Source organism: Cetorhinus maximus, chromosome 10 (genome assembly GCF_964194155.1).
Source record: "Cetorhinus maximus chromosome 10, sCetMax3.hap1.1, whole genome shotgun sequence".
NCBI classification, from domain to species: Eukaryota; Metazoa; Chordata; class Chondrichthyes; order Lamniformes; family Cetorhinidae; genus Cetorhinus; species Cetorhinus maximus.
This window is the reverse complement of record NC_135888.1, coordinates 71,860,280-71,886,792: the sequence shown is the minus strand read 5'-3', so window position 1 is coordinate 71,886,792 and position 26,513 is coordinate 71,860,280. Positions and strand designations below refer to the sequence as shown.

General features: G+C 40.7%; 1 protein-coding gene across 4 annotated transcripts in view; it reads left to right on the top strand.

The window, feature by feature from the left end:
* ttc1 (tetratricopeptide repeat domain 1) overlaps positions 1-19,784 on the top strand; it is a 63,515-nt gene extending 43,731 nt beyond the window's left edge. For 3 of the 4 annotated variants that reach the window (XM_078550610.1, XM_078550611.1, XM_078550609.1), the window contains exons 7-8: positions 8,366-8,420; positions 19,109-19,784. In XM_078550610.1, the coding sequence (XP_078406736.1) occupies positions 8,366-8,420; positions 19,109-19,245 (192 nt within the window). In that variant the 3' untranslated portion in view covers positions 19,246-19,784. Of the gene's footprint in view, positions 1-8,365; positions 8,421-16,404; positions 18,811-19,108 lie in introns of those variants that run through there. The other variant, XM_078550612.1, reaches the window with a different exon arrangement.
* The last annotated feature ends 6,729 nt before the right edge of the window (positions 19,785-26,513 follow it).

Sequence of the window (26,513 nt, the reverse complement as noted above, 5' to 3'; positions counted from 1 at the left end):
CTATATTTGCATCCGCAGCAGCATATAAGAATTTCCTTATACACCTTAATGGGTTCCATCCTGTGCTCAAATTAATCTTTGAAATGGCGCAGTCAAATGAGAACGTGCTAGTTGAGAAATCTGCCAATGGGTTCTCCACCGCTGTCTACTGCAAACCCACCTTCACTGGTCAATATATGCATTAGGATTCCTACAGTTCCATGCACTACAAGATTGACCTTATTGGCAACCTCGTAAATGCGGCCTGGACCATTTGCATCACCGGTATCCTGCAGGATAATGGCTACCCTGGTCAGATCATTTCCCACTGTATATTGCGCAAATTCATGCATGGGCTTAAGGCTGCCACAGAACATATCCATGCATTGTGCCTTTTGCAACGAAACAAAAGCTTAGGTGACAACCATTCCCTTGTTCATTCCCCATGGCAATGCCTTGACAAGAGTTGATCTGCCTGATTTGAATTTAAACAAAAGCTTGGCAGTTAACTGTCTGTGGTGCATTCTCCATGGCAATGCCTCGACCAGTCAGAGTCCACTCGTCAGCCAATCCGCTCCTCCTCCTCATGCATTATAAATTGTTGTTCCCTTTGAGATTTGGTATTCTTGTAAATCTGTCCTGATGAGTGCAAGATGAGAAGCTTGGCAGCATGTCTCTTTTTTCAGCAACACTCAAGTTCTATACTACCAAGCAACTATAATGAACACAAGTGGAATATCAGCACAGTCTTCTACCCACTCTGGAAAGGTTAATTCCTAACTTACTTTCTTCTAACCAATTTTCAATCCAGTTTGTTATCCTCCTCTAGTAATGTCCCATATCAAAGGCTTTCCTAAAGTCCACAAGCACTGCATTTCCACATCATCTACATCTAGTCACCTCCTTATAATCGTAACGAGGTTTATCAAGCACAGTGGTGCCTTTTGAAATTCATGCTGGCTACTTCTACCTCTTCTCTGTATCAGTCTGATTGCATATATACAGTATGCTTGTTGAATAAAGGCAAATCAAGCTGTAGCACTTGATTCATTTCAATAGTTTGTGTACAAGGTAAGGATTCTCTGTTGTGATCTGTTGCTCTTCTCACTTGCCTAGAAATTGGGCAGGTCATATTGTAAATGATGCAAGGTCTACTTATGGGAAAGATTGATTGCTCTGAATTTGTGAAAATATTTGCATAAAGCAGCTCATTTCATGATTTTTTTGTATTGTTCCTACATTTCGTTTAGGAAATGCACCAATACCAGTTACATCTCATGCCGTTATTTCGCAAGTATGGGTGAACAATTTTATGGGGTAGTTTTTTTTCCCTTGGCCAGTAACATCACTAATGAAAAATAGAACCATGGAAAAAATACTACAGACTTGCATTGCTCTGTAGCTTTTTTGGGGGGGAAATAGGATTTCTTTGATATTATTTGTATATGTCAGATTTAGGAACAAACCTACTTTTAACCTCAAGTGGGATTATGGGGTCTTATCCTGTCCATCTGTGGAAGTGAAGGAGAGTGCTTGATGCAGCACTCATACATTGGTTGTTGATGGGAGCAGATGATTAGAAGTAAGGTTACAAGAGAAATGTTTCAACTGTTCCCACGAGAACAACATGCATGTTTTATTATGTACAGTGCATAAGAACACTTAACCATAGGCTAGCCTGCAGCCTAGGTGGTGCAAAACGTATTGATCCTATCCGTCAATTACACTTGCAGTGTTACATCAGATAATTTATAAATGTGATGTTGTAATTTTGCAAGTGAATACACATAAAGAAATGTTTCAAGCATTTTGTAAATAGTGTAAAAATGTTCAAGTAGGGCTTGGCCACACAGCAATATGCAATGGCTTTCGACAAAGAATGCACTTAAAGTTGTATTGATTAAGCATACTCCCGTGTATGTTTTTCTTTGGAACTCCTTAACCCCCTCGGTCTTTCCCTACCTTCTGCAGACTTTGCGGCAAGCTCAGTGTCATCTAACCACTGCTGCTTCACAAGATGGATACAAATAAGACCATGTGGCCCAGGTTAGCTCATTCATTTAGGAAAAGCACATAGTCCCCTCCATCATTACAGTGTCCAAATCTTTTTTGACCCATCGTGGATGTTTTGCTTTCAGCCTGTTGGGAAATCCATCCCACAGCGGGCTGTGTTTGTGTGCAGAACTTCCTAATATTGATCTTATCCCTGTCTTGTTTTTTCACTATAAATCTTGTAATGATGCATTCCTTTTTTTAAAAAAAACAGCAAGGTCACTTCTCAGTGGCCTATCTGTTTGTCTTTTTTTTAAATGCACTAGTTTCTTGTGAAATAATGTTGAAGCTGCCTATAACACCAGTATTTTATTCAAAGTACATGGATATTCCTAGTTTCCAAATCAGTTGATTTGCAACTGGTTTATAGATTGATGGTTTAAATAATTTGTTAATACATAGACAATTGTCTTAACACTATTGCTTAATCAAGTTGTTACATTAGCAAATTTACATTTCATTCTATGAAGTAAAATAGGTTGTAATGTGATCTATTTATGAAAATTAAAATTTAAAATGTAATTTTTTTGAATTAGAAATTTCAGTTGAAGTGACTATTTAAAATATTTTTAAAATCATATCTTAACCAAAATTTTAACTTTTGTAAGAATTTGTGTAAATAGCTATTCATTGACTGTAAGACAACTTAAGGAAAAGTAAGGAGCTTTATAAATGTAATTTTATTTGAAATCATGGTACATAACTTAAGAACAGTGTACATCAGAGACTTGGCTGAGGCCTTCTGGGTTCCAATATTTCATCAGTTCTTAACCTGCCACTCCTGATAACCCAGTGTAGTGCGTATCTTTACTCCCTTGAGTCTGTTGGCCGCAACCTGAATGCACATGGTACATAATGGGCTTGACCAAATCAAGCTCTATTGTGTTTCACTCTCAGCTAATGTTATAACACAGCAGATGGTAAATACTGAGCTGTTCAAATCCAAGAGGGAAACTTGAAACAACTGTCACAACTAATTTTCAGTTTGTATGTTTGGAGATGCAGGCTTTGAATTCAGCAATAATAAGACCACTGAGTCTTAAGAAGTTTTATAAAACCAATTTAAACATTATTAATAAAAGAAACGATTGTAAGCATGTAAATATGTCTACAAATTAACTGCTATAATAACTTTTAAATCCCCCAGTTAATCTGATTCCCAGTTACACCTTCATTAAGGCAATAGTAAAACACACAGATTTCAAAAGACTCAGGCAAAGTAAATTATACCCTGAACAGTTGAATTTAAAGTGAGTTCTCTTAACTTCAGTCCCTGGAGGCAGCAGTTTGGTACATACAGGCTGAAGGCGTTTCACACTTGTTGAATCTTAGACTGCCTTCCCTTACACACAGCTTTCGCTCCTTTTTCCCCTTTGAATGCAAATACCCATTGTTTCACTATGTCTTTGGGCTTTACCATCCTGACAATCTCTCGTAGCACTAGATTTTACCAGTAATCTTTGGGAAAAATAAACACGCTGTTTCATAACTTCTGGTTAGGTATAATATTTCATTTCCTCTTTTGAATTCAAGCTAATCTAGTTTATTTACAAATGCAAATGTCCCTTTACACCTTACATTCTAACACTCCACTCATGTTTATTTATTTAGCATTTCAAACCTAACTACTTACATCAAAGCCTTCAGACCAGCTGCCTTTAATCCAACAAAGTCTCTCTCTCACACACTCTCTCTCTCTCACACTCCCTCTCTCTCTCACTCTCGCTCCCTCTCCCGCTCACACAGTCTCTCTCACTCTCTCTCTCTCTCCCTCACACTCCCTCTCCCACACACTCTCTCCCTCACACACTCTCTCTCCCTCACACTCACTCTCTCCCTCACACTCTCTCTCTCCCTCACACTCTCTCTCTCCCTCACACTCTCTCTCTCCCTCACACTCTCTCCCTCACACTCTCTCTCTCCCTCACACTCTCCCTCACACTCTCTCTCTCCCTCACACTCTCTCTCTCCCTCACACTCTCTCTCTCCCTCACACTCTCTCTCTCTCCCTCACACTCTCTCTCTCTCCCTCACACACTCTCTCTCTCCCTCACACTCTCTCTCTCTCTCTCTCCCTCACACTCTCTCTCTCTCTCTCTCTCCCTCACACTCTCTCTCTCTCTCTCCCTCACACTCTCTCTCTCTCCCTCACACTCTCTCTCTCTCCCTCACACTCTCTCTCTCTCCCTCACACTCTCTCTCTCTCCCTCACACTCTCTCCCTCTCCCTCACACTCTCTCTCTCCCTCACTCTCTCTCTCTCTCCCTCACACTCTTTCTCTCTCCCTCACACTCTCTCTCTCCCTCACACTCTCTCTCTCCCTCACACTCTCTCTCTCCCTCACACTCTCTCTCTCTCTCACACTCTCTCTCCCTCACACTCTCTCTCTCTCCCTCACACTCTCTCTCTCCCTCACACTCTCTCTCTCTCCCTCACACTCTCTCTCTCTCCCTCACACTCTCTCTCTCTCCCTCACACTCTCTCTTTCTCCCTCACACACTCTCTTTCTCCCTCACACTCTCTCTCTCCCTCACACTCTCTCTCTCTCCCTCACACTCTCTCTCTCTCTCCCTCACACTCTCTCTCTCTCTCCCTCACACTCTCTCTCTCTCCCTCACACTCTCTCTCTCTCCCTCACACTCTCTCTCTCTCCCTCACACTCTCTCTCTCTCCCTCACACTCTCTCTCTCTCCCTCACTCTCTCTCCCTCACACTCTCTCTCTCCCTCACACTCTCTCTCTCTCCCTCACACTCTCTCTCTCTCCCTCACACTCTCTCTCTCTCCCTCACACTCTCTCTCTCTCCCTCACACTCTCTCTCTCCCTCACACTCTCTCTCTCTCCCTCACACTCTCTCTCCCTCACACTCTCTCTCTCTCTCTCCCTCACACTCTCTCTCTCTCTCTCCCTCACACTCTCTCTCTCTCTCCCTCACACTCTCTCTCTCTCTCCCTCACACTCTCTCTCTCTCTCCCTCACACTCTCTCTCTCTCTCCCTCACACTCTCTCTCTCTCTCCCTCACACACTCTCTCTCTCTCCCTCACACTCTCTCTCTCTCCCTCACACTCTCTCTCTCTCCCTCACACTCTCTCTCTCTCCCTCACACTCTCTCTCTCCCTCACACTCTCTCTCTCTCTCCCTCACACTCTCTCTCTCTCTCCCTCACACTCTCTCTCTCTCTCTCTCTCCCTCACACTCTCTCTCTCTCTCTCCCTCACACTCTCTCTCTCTCTCTCTCTCTCTCTCCCCCCCCACCCCCCCTCTCACTCTGTCCCTCCCGGGCGCTCTCCCTCCCTGACGCGCCCGCGCTCGCACTGTCACGCTCTCCCTCCCTGACGCGCCCACGCTCTCACGCTCTCCCTCCCTGACGCGCCCGCGCTCTCACGCTCTCCCTCCCTGACGCGCTCGCGCTCTCCTTCCGACGCGCTCGCGCTCTCCCTCCGACGCGCCCGCACTCTCACGCTCTCCCTCCCTGACGCGCCCGCGCTCTCACGCTCTCCCTGACGCGCCCGCGCTCTCACGCTCTCCCTGACGCACCCGCGCTGTCACGCTCTCCCTCCCTGACGCTCTCACGCTCTCCCTCCCTGACGCTCTCACGCTGTCCCTCCCTGACGCGACCGCGCTCTCACGCTGTCCCTCCCTGACGCGCCCGCGCTCTCACGCTCTCCCTCCCTGACGCGCCCGTGCTCTCACGCTCTCCCTCCTTGACGCGCCCGCGCTCTCACGCTCTCCCTGACGCGCCCGCGCTCTCAACGCTCTCCCTCCCTGACGCGCCCGTGCTCTCACGCTCTCCCTCCCTGACGCTCTCACGCTCTCCCTCCCTGACGCGCCCGTGCTCTCACGCTCTCCCTCCCTGACGCGCCCGCGCTCTCACGCTCTCCCTCCCTGACGCGCCCGCGCTCTCACGCTCTCCCTCCCTGACGCGCCCGCGCTCTCACGCTCTCCCTCCCTGACATGCTCGCGCTCTCACGCTCTCCCTCCCTGACGCGCTCACGCTCTCCCTCCCTGACGCGCCCGCGCTCTCACGCTCTCCCTCCCTGACGCGCCTGCGCTCTCACGCTCTCCCTCCCTGACGCGCCCGCGCTCTCACGCTCTCCCTCCCTGACGCGCCCGCGCTCTCACGCTCTCCCTCCCTGACGCGCCCGCGCTCTCACGCTCTCTCCCCCTCGCCCCGGCCCCCTCGCGCCATTATTGTACAATTAAATTCCAATAACGTTGAGAATTGTTACATCTTCCTCACAACTAAGTCCTCCTAATACTCCAGGACTATCATTGAGGGAAGAATCAATAGACAGCTCTTTTTAACCATGATGAAAGGACTTCTGAAATCTTTCTTTTCTGCCTCCCCAACTCATGTCTTAGCACCAAATGCAAGGAGCCAATGAATTTGTTTTGTTTCAAAGGCTTACACCATTTATGCTGTCTCTGACATTATCTCTCCATCCTCTTCCCCTGCACCACAGCTCCCAATTAGCCTCTATTTAACCTAACCCTGTCACTCTAGTTTCTCTTCCATCTCCAAGTCCTTTCATATTACTCAGTTCACAAGACTCAACTCTTTCAAACAAACTCTTAATCATTTAATTACCTTTCGACTCACAGGCTTGCGAACATTGTAACAATTTTTGCTGTATTACCATTCTGCTTCCCTTCAAAACCCACACCCTTTTTTAACCATTCTCCACTCCCTGCCTCCCCCTCCCCCCTCCAAACCGAGCTTAAAATCTTCAACTAACATCCCATCTCTAACCTTTCTTTCCTCTCCTGTGATCCTTCATCGTGTTTGTGTAATCTAGCTTCATCCGTCTCTCAATAAAATCGTAGTTGGTGTTTAAGCACACATTGATCATTCCTCCCCATGTGGCAGAACCTCACTTTCACTCTAAAATTTACACAAGTTGACTTGGTTGAGATGAGAAACTGTCTGGATGGAGTTTTGTGATGAACAACAACCTGAGTCAGTGAATAGGAAGCAAGGAAGACAAAAAAGACAATGGGATGTGGTTAGATGGAGGGCAGGAAATGATTAAATAACACAAGTGATAATGATGTGACAAAATGATGCAATAAAGAAACAGAAGGTGTATTTGAGCCCAAGAAGATCTTTAAATGCTCATGGCAAAATAGAGCACAGTGAAAGTATAGAAAATCTGGAGAATAGGCAGGTGATACCAGTGGTACAGATCACAACATTGGCTGTCTCCCAATAGGATAGTACCATCAGAAGCACCAGCCCACAATCTCCTGTATTCCTCGAAGCACTGGTACCGTTTACTATAGTGGTAGGGAGTTCTTGGCTGAAGGAAAAGGAGGACATTTCAGAAGCTCCGGCGGGGAAGGTGGCATTGTCTGTGCGAAGATAGGAATGGAATACTTACAGGAAGCGGGGTGGGAGGGAAGAAGTATATATAATCAGGATAGTTGTGGTCTTGTAATAGATACCAATGGATATCAATCCCTAGAGTTGGAAATAGGAATACTGTCCGACCTACCAAGTGTTTTTATTTTATTTCAGATTTCCAGCATTTTGCTTTTTTGCACCATTACAAAAACCTTGTCAACTGTTTAAAAATTGGATGATATTGATGAGGTTGGACCAATGTGCATTGTCTTGCGTGCAAAATGGTGGCATTTATTGTGGTGGTGTAGCATGAATCTCAAAATACTGGTCATAGCTTCTGTTCTGGGGAGAAATACTTAGTAGCTTTTTAGAGGTAACATTGCAATTGTAGGAGCTATAATGCCAATATTCCAAACTTAATCTCCAAATAGCAAAATCAGTTGAATTTTAATTATGAAGTGGCCCTGAACAAGATAAATAATGATGGCACTTCAAACATAAATGGAGTTTAGAGCCATCAGTGAAGCATTTTGTTCCGGTCTTTTGCAGCTCTTTTTAAGTAATTAAAAGGATTGGAGAAAAAAAAGATTTTTTACAGACTGATCTAGTTTGGAACTGGGGCACAAAAAATAAACTACTTGAAATCAGATTTTGATCCAAAAATAGAATTTTTGAAATGGAACCAACTGCAGGGAGCAAGCTAAGCAGAGATTGTAAAACTGAACTTTGGTGCGAAGTCCATATTCTTTGTGTACTAAGTCATTTTTTGCTATGACTCCAAATCTTAATTTAAACAAATAAAGAGAGTTTAATCCATTATTTTCTGTCTCCATAATCTACAGATTAGGTATGTTTGATCCTTTGTTCCTTCATGTTACCCCCACATGATGGTAGTAAATGTGCGTTTATGCTTGAATGATAAGCTAGGAAAGCAAGAACATTCATGTTGTCATTTGCTAATTCTTGTTGTTGTTTTGTTCTTTTCCTTCATAGCGATTACCAAATCAGATTGAAGAAAGAAATGAGAAAATGAAGGAAGAAATGCTAGGTAAATACTTTTACAATGGCGTATTACTCCTAAAGTACATCTTCAGTAAGAGCCAATGTTATGCATAACATTCTTTTTCTTTATATTGTTATGATCTCAGTAGAGACCAGTAACAATTTTATTTTTTTGTTTGGAAATCTGAAAATCCAGGCATTAACCAAAAAAATGAAGCCACAAGTTTCATGGTTTAAAATTAAAGAATTCTTCTACATAAAACCAAAGCACTTGAATACTACTAACTGCACTCTATCTTAAATAGTCAGTTACATTAAAGATACTAAAATTACATTGAACACAGTTACTTATTTACCATACCAAACTACTTAACTGAAATCTCCTTCTACGTCCTTTGACTTGCACCCTGAAATCTGAAGTCAGATACTTATCCGAAATTGGAAGATTAACCACTTGGTCTGGGTATTGGTGCAAAGACTTGTATAAGGGCTAAGATTTCTTGAGCCTTCCGCTTACTTCCGGCAAGGCTGTTCCTTCAAATCTCCTCCAACTGTCCCACAGTTCTATACTGCCGTTTCAACACAGGCGTCGCCAGTGTCTTAAGCATAGTGACCTCTGGTCAGAACTCTACCGGTTCTAATGTTCTTTAACTCTGAACTCTTGTACTCTAGACCACACTCTCTCTCCCTTTCTCTGTCCCACTCTCGCTCTCCTCAGCTTGACTACACCTAGAGTTTCAACTCACTGAAAGGAGTCCTTCATTTAAACTGTTTTCAACTTTTTTAGCCAACACACAGAATTTCACCTCAATTCTGCTGGAAAGACATGTTCCTCACACTGAAGCCAGATTGTTCTAAACTCAAAAAAAAACCTGAAACAGAACTATTCACACAATCTACTCACCCCTATAATTAACTTCTTGTTGATCCCTTTTCTCTTGCTTATCTCCCAGATAGCTTGGTCACAAGATCATTTACTAGAAGCAAGGTGCTTTTTACACAAACTCTTCCCTCAGAAAAACCTAGTTCTTAAAGGGACCATCACCCCATGGACCACCACAGTACTGTATGTGTTTATCAAGTCATGGGGTGAATGGTGGGAAATGGAACATGTTCTTCACTTAACATTTTTGACCATGAGACTAAGCATAAGTATGTATTGCAGAGCTCACCCATGATACTAGTAATCTAGTGCTACAAAATTGTATTTATAAGAGGAAATTAATTTTTAATCTTGACCTGATAAAAGAACTTGCCTAGTTTGAGATTGACAGCATTTTGGACTTGTCTGCATCCTCAACCAATGCATCTCTTCCCTCATCCAGTTGAGTAGCACTGTCCTTGCTTGGTTTTACTTAGTTTCATATCTCCTACAGTGATTTCTCTTCCTTGCCCACACTGTTGCTTGTGGAATCACCCAAGGATCTGTCTTCAGTCTCCTTCTATTTCACATGCATATGCTGCCCCTCAGCAGCATCATCCAAAGATATGACGTTGAGTTCCATATGTACGTTAATGACCCCCAGCTCTACTTTGTCACCTCTCAACTCCTTCACTGTTTCTGGGGTGTCAGGCTTGTTATCTAACATTCAGTCCTTGATGAGTCACAATCTCCTCCAATTAAACATTGGGAAGACCAAAGCCATTGTTAGGTCCCAGAACGAACTCCATTCCCGCACCGCCAATTTCAATCCCCCCCTTGGTCACTGTCTGAGGGAACACATTAGAAACTTATTATCACGAAGACTGCCTATTTCCACCTCCAAGCTATAACTTATCTTTGTCCTTGCCCCAGCCTATCTGCTGTTGAGCCTTCATGATTTTCTTAGCTCAGGATTCAACTGATCCAGTGCTTTCCTGGTTAATCTCCCAATGTGAGCTCATAGGAAACTGCTGCCCATATCGTATTCTGCACTAGGTTTCTGTACTCTGTCTTCTCATTTCGCATGTCTTTCGAGGTAATACTCTGGGGTCCCAGGTTCGAATCGCACCACGGTTGGTGGTGCAATTTGAATTCAATAAAAATCTGGTATTAAAAGTCTAATGATAACCATAAAACCATTGTTGATTGTTGCTTTAAAAAAAACCATCTGGTTCACTACTGTCCTTTGGGGAAGGAAATCCTTACCTGGTCTGGCCTACATGTGACTCCAGACCCACAGCAATGTGATTGACTCTTTTTAAAAAAAAAAAATGCCTTCTGAACAAGGGCGATTAGGGATGGGCAATAAATGCTGGCCTAGCCTGTGATGCCCACTTCCAACAATGAATTTTTTTTAAAAAAATTATCTGGCTCTCTGATAAATGTACTGACAGTGGTGATGAGCAACACAGAAGGAAGATCTTGGGTTTGATTCTTGGTTGAGGCTGAGTAAGCAGATTACGGCTAAGACAGCCTTGGGACGCTACATTTGACATCAGTATCCTGAGCTGGAGAAGCTAAAACCCTAATTCTAATCAACGTGTAATGATCATTGCTAGAAAATGTGCAAAGGAAAAATACTGCAGATATTGGAAATCTGAACTATAAACAATAAATGCTAGAAATACTCACCTAGGCCAGGCAGCATCTGTGGAGGGAGGAACAGCTGGAAAATGTATATGTTTTGGGAGTTGGTAGTTTGGTAGCACAGGTACACTTAACTTGCTAGGTCATGACATGTATGAAATGTCTGCAGCCAAAGCTGTAGGTAGATTGAGTTCCCTATCTCAGAAGAATCACTGGATTATTAACAAAGCAGTGCTTTTCTGTCTGAATCGGCATAGTCAGAAGATTATTTGTTTGATTTAATGTTGTATTACCCTGGCAGCCAGTTTGCAGTAATGGCAGAAACTTTGAGTTATCTCATTTGACAAGCCCCTGGAAATAAGAGTGAGGGGGGGAAAGGACAAATGAATTAGAAATTTATTTCAAAATTTTGTGAAGGATGCAGTAACTTAGTCAATATAATATTTAAACCAATGGGTGGACCAATGAAAAAAGTGTATTGATAAAGTGATATGTTATGCCATTGGATCCACCCATAAATATATTGGCTTGCTGTAAAAAAAAAAGCCATTAATTCAGTTAACGGGGGAAGTAGTTAGTCTTCTCTTGCTAAGTGGCAATGTTATTTTCCAGAAATACATTACTGTCCTTAATAGAATATGTTCTCTTTCTGTGTATAAAGAGTATTCAAGTTTATATTGGTTCAGCTAAATGTAATTATACTGATACAGACTTGTTGGACATCAAGGTGATATATATAGTCATGTTATGATATAGAAGATGTGATGTGATCTCTTTTTAGAGCAGCAGAAAAAAAATGGTTCTTTGGTTGTCATGGCTGTGAATACAGGGACGGTTTTAATTGCTTTGTTTAGGTCTGTTCTTTAGCAGCTTGGTTACTAGGGGAACGCCTGTGGGAGATTTTCTGCAGCGTTGACTAAAATTAGTTTTTTTAAGCAGTAATTTTACTATAATTTTTCCTCTTTCATTATGTGAGTATATAATTTCATAGTTTCACCAAATGTGAACGTTTATTTTGTAATTTCATAGTTTTTTAAAAATTGTACTGGCCGAAATGAGGGATATCAGTACATCCTCCTTTTACCACCCAGCAGTGTTAGAAAGAGAGAATGTCCTTGAAAGGGTCAAGAACAGAATCTAATTCGTTGGAGTTGAGAAACAATGAAGAAGTTATTATGCAACTTGCTATATTTTAGAGGCCACATAATAGTGGGAAGGAGAAAGAGGAGCAGATTTGCATGGAAATTACTGGGAGGCACAAGAACTACAGAGTAGTGGTAATGGGATGCTTCAACTACCTCAATATTGAATGGAGCAGTGATTGTGTTAAGGATGAATAAGGAGAGGAATTCTTAAGTGTTTTCAGCAGACTTTTCTTGATCCATATGTTTTTAACCCAGTGATGGAGAAAATATTGCTGGATCTAGTCCTTGAGAAATGGGTCAAGTGGAGAATATCACAATGGGGGACCATTTCTGGAATAGTAATCATAGTATCGCAAAGTTTAGATTAGTTATGGAGAAGGACAAGGAGCAATCTAAGATAAAAGTACTTACCTGGAGGAGGGATAATTTCAGTGAATTGAGGAGGGACCTATCCTGGATAAATTGGATTCAAAGGCTGGCAGGAGGAAATATAATGGTGCATTGAGCAGTCTTTAAAAAGGAGATGGTTTGTGTACTGTTGAGGTACATTTCCACAATGCAGAAAGGGAGAGCAGCTGAAGCCGGAGCCCCCTAGATGAGGAAGGAGTTAGTGGATATAATGAAGGGTGGGGGGTGGGGGGTGCGGTGTATGGCAGATGTCAGCTTGATTAATACAAGGGAGAATCAGGCTAAATATAAGGAGTACATAGGATAAATGAACAAGGAAATAGAGAGGTAAAGAGACAAAATGGAAATGGATTGGCAGCTAACTGAAGCTGCATTTAGGCCTATTCACAGTGAAAGGGTTGTCAGAGGAGTGGTGGTACTGATTAGCAACCAAAATGGAGACCTGTTGGTGAAGGCATGAGACATAGCTGAGGTACTAAATGAGTACTTTCCCTCAGTGTTTACTAAGAGGATTTTGCCAAAGCTATGGTATATGAGGGAGGTTGTCGGGTTTTTGGTTACGATAAAAGCAGAGCAAGTCGAGATAAGTCACCTTATCCAAATGGGATGCATCCTAGATCACTGAGGAAAGGGAAGGCAGAGGTGCTGACCACAATCTTCCATTCCTTCTTCGATACAAGGTGATGACAAAGGAGTGGAGGATTGCAAATGTTGCACCCTTGTTCATAAGAGGACAAGGATAAACCTGGCAATGACAGTCACTTTAATACCGGGTGTAGGAAGCTTTTAGAATAAATATCCTCAAGGATAATTAACAACCACTTCGGTAAGCATGGATTAATAAAGGAGAGCCTGCACAGGTTTGATTAGGGCAAATCATGTTTGACAAACTTGATTTACTTTCTTGTGGATGGATGAAGGCATAGCAGTTGATATTTATATGAACTTTTAAAAAGTATTTGATGAAGTACCATATATTAGGCTTATCAGCAAAATTGAAACTCATGATAAAAGGTACAATGGCAGCATGGATACAAAGGTGGTTTATCGATAGGAAGCAGGGTTGTGGCAAATGGTTGTTTTTTTTCAGGCTGGAGGGAGGTATACAGCCAAGTTCCCCAAGGTTCATTACTAGGACCATTGCTGCTTTTGATACATTTAATGACTTGGACTTCAAGATACAGGGCATAGTTTAGAATTTTGCAGATGACACAATTTGTGTGTGGGGTAAACTGAGAGGAAGATAGTAATAGATTTCAAGAGGGCATGGACAGGTTAGTGAAATGGTGGACACATATGATTAAATTCAATGTAGAAAATTGTGAGATGATGCATTTTTGATAGGAAAATTGACAGGACCATAGGAGTAGGAGCAGAAGTAGGATATTCAACTCATTGGGTCTGCTCTGCCATTCAATGAGATGATGGCTGATCTGATAATCATTCCACTTTCCTACCTTTTCCCCATAACCCTTGTTTCCCTTACAGATTTAAGATCAGTCTATCTCAGCCTTGAATATATTTAACAACCCAACCTCTACAGCCCTCCGTGGTAAAGAATTCCACAGATTCACTACCCTCAGAAGAAATTTCCCTTCTTCTGTCTTAAATGGGTGACCCCTCACTCTGAGATTATGCCCTCTGGTCCTAGACTCTCCCACAAGGGGAAACAACCTCTCAACATCTACCCTGTCAAGCCCCCTAAGAATCTTATATGTTTCAATAAGGTCGCCTCTCATTCTTCTAAACTCCAATGAGTACTGGCCCAACCTACTCAACCTCTCTTCCATAAGAAAATCCCTCCATACCCGGGATCAACCTAGTGAACCTTCTCTGGACTGCCTGCAATGCCAGTATATCTTGCCTTAGATAAGGGGTCCAAAACTGTTCACAGTATTCTAGGTGTATCCAACTAGTGCCTTGCATAGTTTTAGCAAGACTTCCCTATTTTTATACTCCATTCCCTTTGAAATAAAGGCCAAAGAAACCATACAATTCTAATGATACAGTTTTAAAGGGGCTGCAAGAAGTGAGGGAACTGGGTAAGTGGGTTTTGTGCAGGAATCTTTGAAGGTCACAGGACGGGTTAAAACAGTTAGTGAAGTATATGGGATTCTGGGCTTTATTAATAAAGGCATAGAGTACAAAAGCCAGGAAGTAATGCTAAACCTATATAAAACACTAGTTCAGCCCCAGCTGGACTATTGTGTCTAATTCTGGGCACCACACTTCAGGATGAATGTAAAGGTTTTAGCGACGGTACGGAAGAGGTTTACTGGAATGGTTCCGTGGTTGATGGAATACAATTGCGTGGATAGACGGGAAAAGTTGGAGTTGTTCTCCTCAGAGTAAAGAAGGCTAAATTGAGATTTAACAGGAGCTTTAAAATTTTGAAGCAATCAGATGAAGTAAATAAACTGTTTCCAATGGCTGGAACGTCGATGGGCACAGATTTAAGGTGATTGACAAAAGAAGCAGAGGCGACATGAGGAAAACTTGTTTTATGTAACCAGTGGAATGCACTGACTGACAGCATGGTGAATGCAGATTAAATAGTAGCTTTCAAAAGAGAATTGGATAAATACTTGAAGGAGAAAAAAAAAAATCGTAAGAATATGGAGGGAGAGTGGAACTAACTGGATTACTCTTCGAAAGAGCCAATGAGCCAAATGACCTTTTCCTTTGCCATGCTGTTCTATGATACTTTGATAATTCAAATACTCAGTGGCCAAAAATGGCATTGCCTAGGTTGTAAAGCTCATTGCATTGTTGTCTGCCAATGTGTGTGCCTTCAGTTTTGGACTGGTCTCAATTTTCCCGTTTACTCCACATCAACCATTCTTCTAACTTTGCTGAACCAGATTGTCGACTAAATGCCATAGATCCATATCCTTTGCTAAAATCAATTCAGATAGGATCCTGCAGTGAAAAGGCAGGAGAAACGTTAGTTACATTAGTGCAGAAGGCACAAGAAATGTTGGTTATATCTGTGCAGGATATATTTAAAAGAAAGATTCTAAAGATAAAAGATCAGCTTTTTTCCCTTTCCTCCTCCTCCATGACTTCTATTCTTTGATCTTCAGCACTCCATTAGATAACAACTCCACCCATGGTGGGATATTGTTCCATGAATGCTAGCAGTACTCCAGCATCTTAGCCAAATGTGATTTTCCATGTGTTAACCAAGATAATGTCAGCTGATTTTGGCCTCAAAGCTCAAAAGTCAGAAAAATTGTCATATGAATTATTCTAATAAAATTCTAATTCAGTTGTTTTAAATCAACCTTTCATTATACTTTGTGTCCATTAATTTAAAATAAAAATTAATCTGTATTATAATTTATTTGATTGACAAAGCCGGTAAAGAATGATCTTTGCATGAAAAAGGAAGTCTGTTTCTGGATTTACTAGTGCAATGACCTTTTTTTAATTTATTAATTTAGGGAATGGGGGTATGGCAGGCTAGGCCAGCATTTATTGCCCATCCCCAGTTGCCCTTGACAAGGTGGTAGTGAGCCACTACCTTGAACCTCTGCAGTCCATGTGGTGTAAGTACACCCAGAGTGCTGTTAGAGAGGGAGTTCCAGGATTTTGATCCAGGAACAGTGATATAGTTCCAAGTCAGGATGGTGTGTTACTTGGAGGTGAATTTACAGGTGCTGCCCTTGTCCTTCTAGGGGATAGAGGTCGTGGGTTTGGAAGTGCTGTTGATTTTATGTTGTGATTTTGTATTATATTTATTATGTTGTAATAAGAACCCCAAAATCCAGGCTGTTGGTAGAATTTTATAGGTGACTTCAATAACTTTGAAATCACTTCAACATCAGCACCATGAAATCCATTTGCAGCTGCTAGACCACAGCTTTTAATGTGGCCAGCAGAGGACCTTATCATAATTGTGATTGGAGATCACTGAATTCGATAAATGAAATAAAATAGGTTACTCATATGGGGGTTATCTCTTTCAGCTGGCTGATATTAATTTCCAACATTATGAATTGTCTCTTTGCTGTTGTACTGGGGAGTGACTGTGTTATGATCCTGGACCAGGCCCCCAAATATTTGGTATGATCCAGTTAGGGACGAGTAACTTTTTGTTTAAAGTTTGAGATCTAAGGCACTTGCTAAGAGAATAAAACCACAAAATTCCACCGTCTCTGAACAAACAAAATAAACTTTACCATACAAAGTCAGTAAAGTAAAACAATCTACAATATGTATCTTATACTCTTAACATTCAGAATTAACATGAGGTGCATGTGAATCAACAGGCAAACTGTGATTAAACACATTACACTGCACAATAAATGGCAAATGCAGCAAGTGAGATCCCACGGATTTCTCAGCAACCCACCCAGGCATCAGTAAACACAGAGTCAATCAATCTCATTGAAATTCCATCTCTTACTCTCAAAGATCTAACGTCTGAATTCTCTCAAAAAGTCGCCCTAACTTGGACTGTATCAACAACTGCTCACATCCCAGGGCTTCAATTTTGTTTCACGAGACAATCCACTGGATTCCTGAGTCTGCACTCCAGCACCAACTCACAAGCAGAACTTAGCTCTTCAGCTATGCCAAGCAGAACAATAGTTCTCCAAAGGGTTACCTTTGCCCAACGGTTTACAACACAGAATCACAAATGTTATGCTGCTTTCTCAGATCTCCAAGGCTTCTCCCAAGCCCTCACTACTTGGATCCTGCTAACTGCAGCACTTTTACTGCTTGGAGCCTCTTTCTTTGCTTCTCTCCTTAGTGGTTCCTATCAGGTGGTCCCCTCCACAGGGTGACTCCTTCCCCAGTTTTTTTTTGAAAAATATACTTTATTCATAAAATATCTGGAAGAACATTACAAAACATTCCTAAATCGCCATCACAAAAAGTACAATCAGATTCAACTTTTGGACATGGATCATGAGGTGCTTCAATAAAATCAATGAATATTACAATCATTTCAATATGGTCATTACAGACAGTGCAATGGTATTGGAGTTATCAACATACATCATGTTGCACTCTGAGGTGCTTCAGTACAATTATAATACAATTAGTATTTAATGCATACATTCATTGTGAGCCGTACAGCCCGAGGGGTCTATACAATACCCAGCCCCTCGGTGCACTATGGCAGAAAGGTCTTAGACAGCGACCTTTCCCCATTGCGCCTTTGCGGCGGCTGCCCCAAACTTTAGTACGTCCCTCAGCACGTAGTCCTGGACCTTGGAATGTGCCAGTCTGCAACACTCAGTCGGGGACAATTCTTTGCACTGGAAGACCAACAAGTTTCGGGCAGACCAAAGGGCGTCTTTCACCGAGTTGATGATTCTCCAGCTGCAGTTGATGTTTGTCTCGGTGTGTGTCCCTGGGAACAGCCCATAGAGCACAGAGCCCTGTGTCACAGAACTGCTCGGGATGAACCTCGACAGAAACCACTGCATCTTTCTCCTGACCACCTTTGCAAAGGCACAATCCACAAGGTGGTGAACAACAGTCTCGTCCCCACCACAGCCACCTCAAGGGCAACGTGCCGAGGGGGTGAGACTCCTGGCATGTTGGATTTCTCACTCTCTCAGACATCCACCTCCCCTCTCACTGGGGTTCCGTCTTTGGGATGTCTCCCTGTCCACTGTCCCAGGACTCCTCCCTCTTATGGCGCCCACTCCTGGGTCCCGCGATCACTTTTCACGCCAGTTTTTTCCCATGTGGGTGCACTGGGCACTTGTCCCTGGCCCAAAGAACCCTAAAATGCTGGACTGTGCATGCGCCATCCACTCGCAATCACATATATGGGGAAACTCCCAAGGCATGCTGGGTCTTGTAGTTCCCGGCCTCCGCTTGGGAATCAGGTAAGTCAGGATTTCCTGACAACTGCTATACTTTGGGATCATAAACTACCAAGAAGTCAACTCTGAAAGAAAGGATAGATGAAAGATTGGGAGGGTTAATGAGAGGTGGGTTAGTGGAGGTGGCAGAGGCTGGGGGATGTGGGAAAAGGGGAAATAGAAATCATTGTTCTCTCCATTTTTTGTTTAACCACTCTCTTCCGCCTAACCACTCTCTCTCTCCCAGTTAACTCTTTCCTTATTAGCTGTGATATTGACATCCAATGTTACCATGTTCCTATTTGTTGCAGTCTTTCTTGCTCATCTGTTAGTATTGATGGATTCCACCTAATACTTTAGTGCCTGTATAATTTGCTTCCATGCATATTTCTTCTGAATGCTTTCTGTTGCAAAAGGTACTGAAATAGCAGATATATTTTCATGAAAAATGCCATTTTATCTAACTTACTGGTTTTATTTGCAAAATCTTTCATATTCCGAGTTCTCTCTCTTGCCCATCTTCCCTCTCGAGTGTGGGTTGAAGTGAAGAAAGTTGATTGTACTAAATCTTGGCAGGTAATGTTCCTTTTATAGAAAATTCATTGGGTTGCTTATGAACTTTGCTCCATCATCTTTAGGTAATAGTGTATCTGGACAGTTTGTTGCGAAATGATTTTGTAGTAGGGCCATTTAACATTTTGAATATTGACTGGAATGTTTTGGCCAAGGATTTGTGTCTATTTCAAAAAAAGACTTCTCACTGGCCTTGTTTTTTAAATTGTCTGTAGCCCAAATCCTTTGATGTTAACTTGAAATGTCGCCCTACAGTCTATTTTCTTTTTTATTGTAGGCAAGCTGAAAGATCTTGGCAATATGGTTCTGCGACCCTTTGGCCTGTCCACTGAAAACTTCCTGTTAAACAAGGATCCAAACTCTGGCTCATACTCCATCAACTTTGTGCAGAATCCAAATAACAATAATAGATAATGGTTATTTCTGGTAACAGCTCAGCCCGAGGATGTGCTGTAGCAAAGTTTAGTTATATAATAAAGTATTGCTTTTCTAGTCACCCAAGAAACTGATCTGCTCCAACTTTTGCTATACTATAGCAGGTACTTGTTTACAATTAGAATCTGCAAAAGTTTTGAGACACTTGGTTTGAGCTGCTTGTTGAAGGTAAATGGCAGCAGTGAAACCATAAGTTCTATTTTGTCATTACATCTGGATAAGTGTTAACCCAAGTATGATAAAGTGTTTGGAAACTGAAATATTTCATCAGTTTCACTAACTGCAGGTGAAAGTTGCCATGTAAACACTGGGGAGATATTTGGTTTGCCATGGACATTTGAAATCTGCAAACTACTGATGCTTGATGTCTAGTTGTGTACTGTTGATCATGCTGAATATATCATTAATATCCATTGCCTTATTTTCTGTGGATTAAAGAAAATAAAAGTCAGAATATGAATCAGCATTATTCAAAGAACTTTCTGGAAATAAAAATATCAAAATTGTATTTAATAAAACTTATATTGCTTCAATATGCAATTGGAATTAACTTGTCTAGATACAAACAGGACAATTGGTCTTGCGAGAACTGTATGAAGTATAACCATCCAGATATATTTTAAAAGGGTGTCTTACATAATACAATGCAAAAATGGGCTATTCTGCCAAACACATCCATACTGGCATTTATACTCTTCCAACCCTTCGTTAACTAATCCCATTAAACATATCCTCCTATTGCTTTCTCCCTCATTTGTTTATCTAGCTTTTCCTTAAATGCACCTATGCTATTCATCTCAGCCACTCTTTGAGGTAGCAGGTTCAATATTCTAATCTCTCTATGGATAAAGAGGTTTTTCCTGAATTCCCCATTGAAATTATTAATGATTATCTTATATTTATGGCCCCTGTTTCTGGTCTCACCTGCATGGTGAAAGACCTTCTCCACATCTGCCTTATCACATCACTTCTTGGAGATCTTTTCTCCAGAAAAGAGAAGACTATGTTCAAACTTACCTGAAAGGTATAGCTTTTCAGTTTTGGTATCATTCTAGTAAATCATTTTTTAGACACCTCTCATGCCTCTGTTATTTTCATAATATGGAGACTAGATCTATTTGCATTGCTCCAAGTTGTGTCCAACCAAGGTTATACACAAGTTTAACATAACTTTCTCTCTTTTTCAATTCCATCCCTTAAAAAATGGATCCCTGTACTTTGCTTTTTATGGCCTATTAACCTGCATTGTTAGTGATCTTACTTATGAAACTTTTGTAAGTTGTAAAACTCCCTTTGAAATTTAACAGTTGCGAGTCCTTACCTATCACCAAATTTTAAAACCTAACCTATTTACTCATACATTCAGCTTCACCGTAGTGCCTCATTACAAATGCATGCACCTTTACCTTTCACCTCTCTGCTCCCAGACATGCTTTACTAATCTTCCCCCAGTTTAATCATATATACACACACAGCCTTCTTTACAGAATATCAGCATATTCCCAAAAATATTTTTAAAATAACATCCATCTTCACAAAGTGAAAGCAAATGTTTTAACTCACTTGAAGTCTAATAATTCCAGCCTAGAAGTATTTGTATTTCTCTACAGATCACAAAAAATGCTATAATTATATAATTGTCACAAAAAAAATTTCAGACCTTTTTATCTTTGGCCAATAATTCTCCGATCTTTTTGTCTTCAACCACACTCATCCCTGATAGGTGGACAATACCTGAGAAGAAAGAACTGTTAACATCAGCTGACATGGGGCCAGAAAAGGAATTTGTGTTGCCAGTAATTTGGTGGGTATAGGGAGCAAGAGCTGAGTCTTACACAAAAGATGAGCTGGGAGAAGGTCTGATGGGAGATTGGAGAGAAACTAGAGAAAGATGTGGGCTCAAGGCTAGGGAAGAAGGAGGAGACGTAGTGGAAAATAAAACATTTATTGTCCCTGTAAAATATTTTTTGGATTATGCTGTAAGGTAATAATTTCTCAGGGCTATCTGTTCCTTCACTGTATGTCAGACTGGATCCATATCACTTTCTTTGTATTTACTCTGCCAACTTTAGTTCTTTTCCCCAACATTATCATTGGTTTCAACAGGAACAATGCCACCGTATGTCAGCATTTAACTTAGATTATTTTAAATAATAGAATAAAGAGTATAAATAAAAAAGATTACAAGATGATTTCAGTAATTCTAAGCTGTTACCTGGTGTTAAACATTGCTAGGGGCAGAAAAACTTCCCTAGCAATCGAGGCTTTATAAAACCCGAATGCAACTGAACCATGGTTTTATGAACTTCAAAATTTTCCAAACTTTTTTAAAAAGCTTGAAAAGCTGGACTCCACAAGCCTCAATATTATAAATAAAGTGTCTGACGCAGCCTCTAGAAGCAAGAACAAGAGGGAAGAAGGAACCAAGCATTTTACTTACAACCTTCATGTGGAAATGAAGCTTGGAGAAAAAAGGAATAACTTGGCAGAAGGTCTGCATTTTTTCTTCAGATTTATCAATTATTCACCCAGAGATTGAGGAGGCATTACAAAACTTGTTTCTTTTGGCAAAATAAATTAGTCCCTTGTTTTGATTTGGGGTGGGGTAGTCAAAGATCAGACTGTGTGTTAATGGTGATTTTTAAATCCCTGGGTCTGCATTAAGACTGACTAGATAGAAGTTTCATCCTTTCTTTGGCTGAGTCTCACACCCCAAAATGAAGTTCAGTCACAACTCAATGACTAATTTGTCAGGCTAATGACACAAAACACTTTTAATTTGGCATAGATTTGCATTAGATTCTGCCCCCCCCCCCCCGCCCCCTTCTCCCAAAACAGCATTGTGGGTGTACTTACACTGCATGTATTGTAGCAGTTCTAGTATGTGGCTCACCACCACCTTCTCAAGGTTAATTAGGGTTGGGCAATAAATGCTGGCCTAGCCAGTGACATCCCACATATGAATAAATTTTAAAAAGTCACCACAATTGTCCTAACCCTCACATGAAATTATGTAATTTTCTAAACTTCTTCAGAGAGGTGCTTGTGCTAAAATGATGCTTTCGTGTAATGCATCTCTCATTTGGTATACATCCAAGATCATTTTACAATTTGCTGACTACAGCAGCAAGTTCTGGAATTTCAATCTCAAAGCTTACATGTCAAGTGACCTGCATCTGAAGATGTTAAGAGATTCATTGTCAACCTCCAAGTTGTATTAAACCCTCACTTTGGCCTTTGTTAAATTTGAAAACAGGTACAAATTAAAACAATCATCAGCATTTATTCAAAAAAGTCAAACATTCTCAATGCCATCATGCCTATCCCTATTTAATTTCATATGTTCATCTCAATATGGGTGTTCCACAAATTTTGTATTATGCTAGTGCACATATGGTTACTAAATACACAGCAGATTGTATGTTGAAGACTATTGCATTATAGTCAAGTGCATTAAGGGTAGTTTGGCCAAGTTCCTGTGAATTTAGCATCAATTCTAGCAGAGTTGTTTAAAGTTTTACAAGGTAAAGAAACTACTTTGTACATCAGTGTTTTGAGATTCCCTGTTACTTTTGGGCTTGACTATATGATTGGTTGGCAAAGAAAACATTTTTAAAAATAATTACATCCATTTAAAGGGAGTTAATGCTCCCCTCCTGAAGGCATTGACACCTGGGATGCATATGATTCCACAGGTACTCTCAAGTACTTTGCTTACACCATCATACTTGATATGCTTATCAGCAGGCTTCAGGCAATGTAGCTGAGGCTGAATTATCAGTAAGTTTTGTGCTATGTATATCAGCCTACTTGACAGAGTTCTGGTCTTCCATCATGATTTCCCATGGAATCCCGTCAATTAGAAGAGAGAATACTCTACCCAGGAACATAGTGGAGGCAGAATCCAGTATCACTTCTAAAAGTAAGTGAATAAGTATGCAAAAAAGAAAAGTTTGAGTGTATGACAATGGAGCAGAGAAGTGGGATGAAATAAGTAGAACTTTTGGAGGGGTGGCACTGATGGGTCGAATGACCACCTGTATGGTAAAATTAGAGGATTTTGCATGGATTTCAATTAACATCTACAAGGAAAACAATTTAACCTTTCATATATTTTAAATGTCTTTGGAAGTATATTTTGGCTGTTTTATATACTATGGGATGAAGGGGTTCAAACTAAGCAAAATTATGTGAACAATTATTGACCTTTTCAAATGAAAATAGTTGATTTTGTTGACAAAAATCTGAATTTTGTACAAGAAATATGTTCTCAAGTTCTTCAGGAAACCCAGCCCCGTATTCCATATATTATAATAAGTAGCATTGGAGTCATTTTGAAAAGTTTATTTTGAATTTGTTCTTTACATATGTTAATCTGAAAATTTACAGGGAGTTACTGACCTTTTTTATTCACCCCCTTATGTTAGTGCTCAATAACCCGTTTTAACCATTTCTTGCTATTAATAAATATTGACTTGTCATATTGGTAAATGAAAGACTGGCTGAACATACAACAATCTCAGTTTACGGGCTGTGGCTACTTTTCAAGCTATTTTCCTAGTTAAATAGCAAGTATTGATATCACAAAAGACCTACTTGAAGCTGTGGAACTTTTTTTAAAAACAAAAGATTTGCAAGTAATTTTAAAGATGTTAGCTTATTTTAAATACCCTTTGCTCAAGCTATTAATCTAAAAGACTATAGCAGCTTTTCCACGTAGCAAGCAGAACAGAAACCAAGAAACTGGCAAAGGATGCAAACAACCAGGTAGGTACACTCGCTTGATGGCATTGACCTTTGTTCCATTTATTTTCAGAGGAATACACAAGTTTTGAGAGGTCATTGTACGATTTTGTCACTTATGGAGGAACACATTGAGACCTTTGGGATTTTTTTTATTCATCTGAGATGAGTGCCACTAGCAAGGCCAATATTTATTGCCCATCCCTAATTTCCCTCAAAGTTGATAGGGAGCTAATGTCTTGAACCTCTGCAGTCCATGTGGTGTAGGTATACCATTAGTGCTATTAGCGAAGGAGTTTATCCCTAACTTTTATCCAATCAGGATTTTGACCCAGCGACAGTGAAGGAAAGGCAATACGGTTACAAGCCAGGATGGTTTGTGACTTGGAAGGGAACTTGCAGGTGGTGGTGTTCCCATAAATCTGCTGCCCTTGTTCTTTCAGGTGGTAGAAGACACAGGTTTGGAAGTTGCTGTCAAAGGAGCCTTGGTGAGTTACTTCAGTGCATCTTGTAGATGGTAGATACTGCTGCCACAATGGGTTGATGGGTTGCCAATCAACCGATTGCTTTGTTCTGCATGGTGTCAGTTGTGAACTAGAAGCCAGTGCACTTGTGGGAACTGAGTGGAGCAGCATAATTTTAATATTTAATATAGCAAGGATCCTGTCTATATAGATGGCAAGCTGCAGGGTACACCTGACCTTTATGGAGCATTAAACAAGGTTCTTAGATGCAGCCTCATTCTGTCATTGGAACTTTTAGGCAATCAAGAACGTTTTATGTTACTACTTGATTTCCAGGCAGAATATGTACATTGTCTATTCTGAATGGCACATATATTGATGCTTCATTCTATGCTTGTATTAGTACTTCATAGGCCTAACCCAGTTTAATTGTGCTAGCTCTTGGTTGTTACAAAATAACTTATCAAAGAAATGACTAAAATTCTTCTCTGCTTGCAATTTCTTAAAATACCTTTACACTGCAAGCTTGACTTCCAGGTTCATATTTCTCGGATTTCTGCTGTGGATCTTTCATGGTGATCCTCTTTAATGTTAACACATAAAGAAATACCTTAATTAATTTACAGAATCCAAGTACAAAGTTGCATTTTTTTTTTCTGGTGGATCTTTTTGTTCTATCTTAATTGCTTTTTGATACACATTCCCTGGTTCATTTCCTGTGCTTGTAGTCACAATTTCTGCTTAACTGTCCTCATTTAATTTCCTGTATGCTGATAATGGTGTTTAAGTTCCAAACCAGCCTTTCAGCTAGAATTTATTTCAAATATTTTACTTGAGTAATATTCTTAAATATCCTTTATTAACAGATTTTTTTTGACTTGGGTGGACGTAGTTTGCCAACCAGAATCAAGCAAGAACAATTGAAATGACTGATCAATGGAGTTCATGTGGCCATTCATTATGGCATCAACTATTTTTCCTCCTTGTTCCATCCCATTTAAGATACAACAGTCAATGGCTATAATGGCAGATACTATGGAGAACAAAGACTTGAGAAATTATACTGGACAATCAAAGGAATATTAAACAATTGGCCCCACTCCAACCATCATCTTATTGGTAGCATACATTGGCCTGGATCTCGTCAGTGGCTTATGCCTCTGACTTTTTATAGGCTGCAGTAGGGACACTCCTGGCTGATCAAAAACAATCAAATATTTTTTCCAATTAGTGAAAAAGAGTTGCCTCCTTAAACTGATAATTATCAAGGAAAATAATGGACATGCTAAATAGTTACTTTCAGTCGAGAAAGTGGTCAGCATGCCAGACGTTTCCCAAGAAATTAATAATCATGGAAGGGACTCATCAAAATGAATGTAGGCAAAATAACTAATTAAGTAATGGTGTGAAAGATTAACAAATCCTGAGGACCAGATGGTTTCCATCCCATGGTTTTAAAGGAAGTAGGTGAGAATATTGGAAGATTATAATTAAGGCATTTGTAAAGTTCTCTTAATTTGGGAACTGTTTCTTTAAGTTAAAAAAGTGCACCTATCACTCAGCATATGCTAACCTCCCTATAAATGACTTGCCAGGCAGATTGGCCAAGGTCACTTAATAGTTTATGCTTCCTGTAGCTGAGGTGAGGTTATTAATAACACTATACTTCTTAGAATACTAATCAGTAAAATCTGAATATGAAACACTGATCAAATTTGAGTGGTTCAGCTCATCAGAACTAATTCAAACCACCTGAAACTTGAAGATTTCCATGCTGCATTGAGATACCATGCCCAGATTTGAGTCCCTCTACATGCCACTCAATTTAAACTTGGGTCAAGGGTGAGATTCCAAGTACAGCCTATGGTCAAAGTGAAGGCTAGTAATACTTATTTGATCCCAGCACCATCTAGACACTAGCTGCAGGCAAGTTGTTAATGTTTCTTGCGGTATACTTTGAGCCACATGAATTTCAGACATTTATGGTGAAGTATTATGAAAACAAAAGCATGAAGTAATTTAAAGACCAAAATCTCTCAA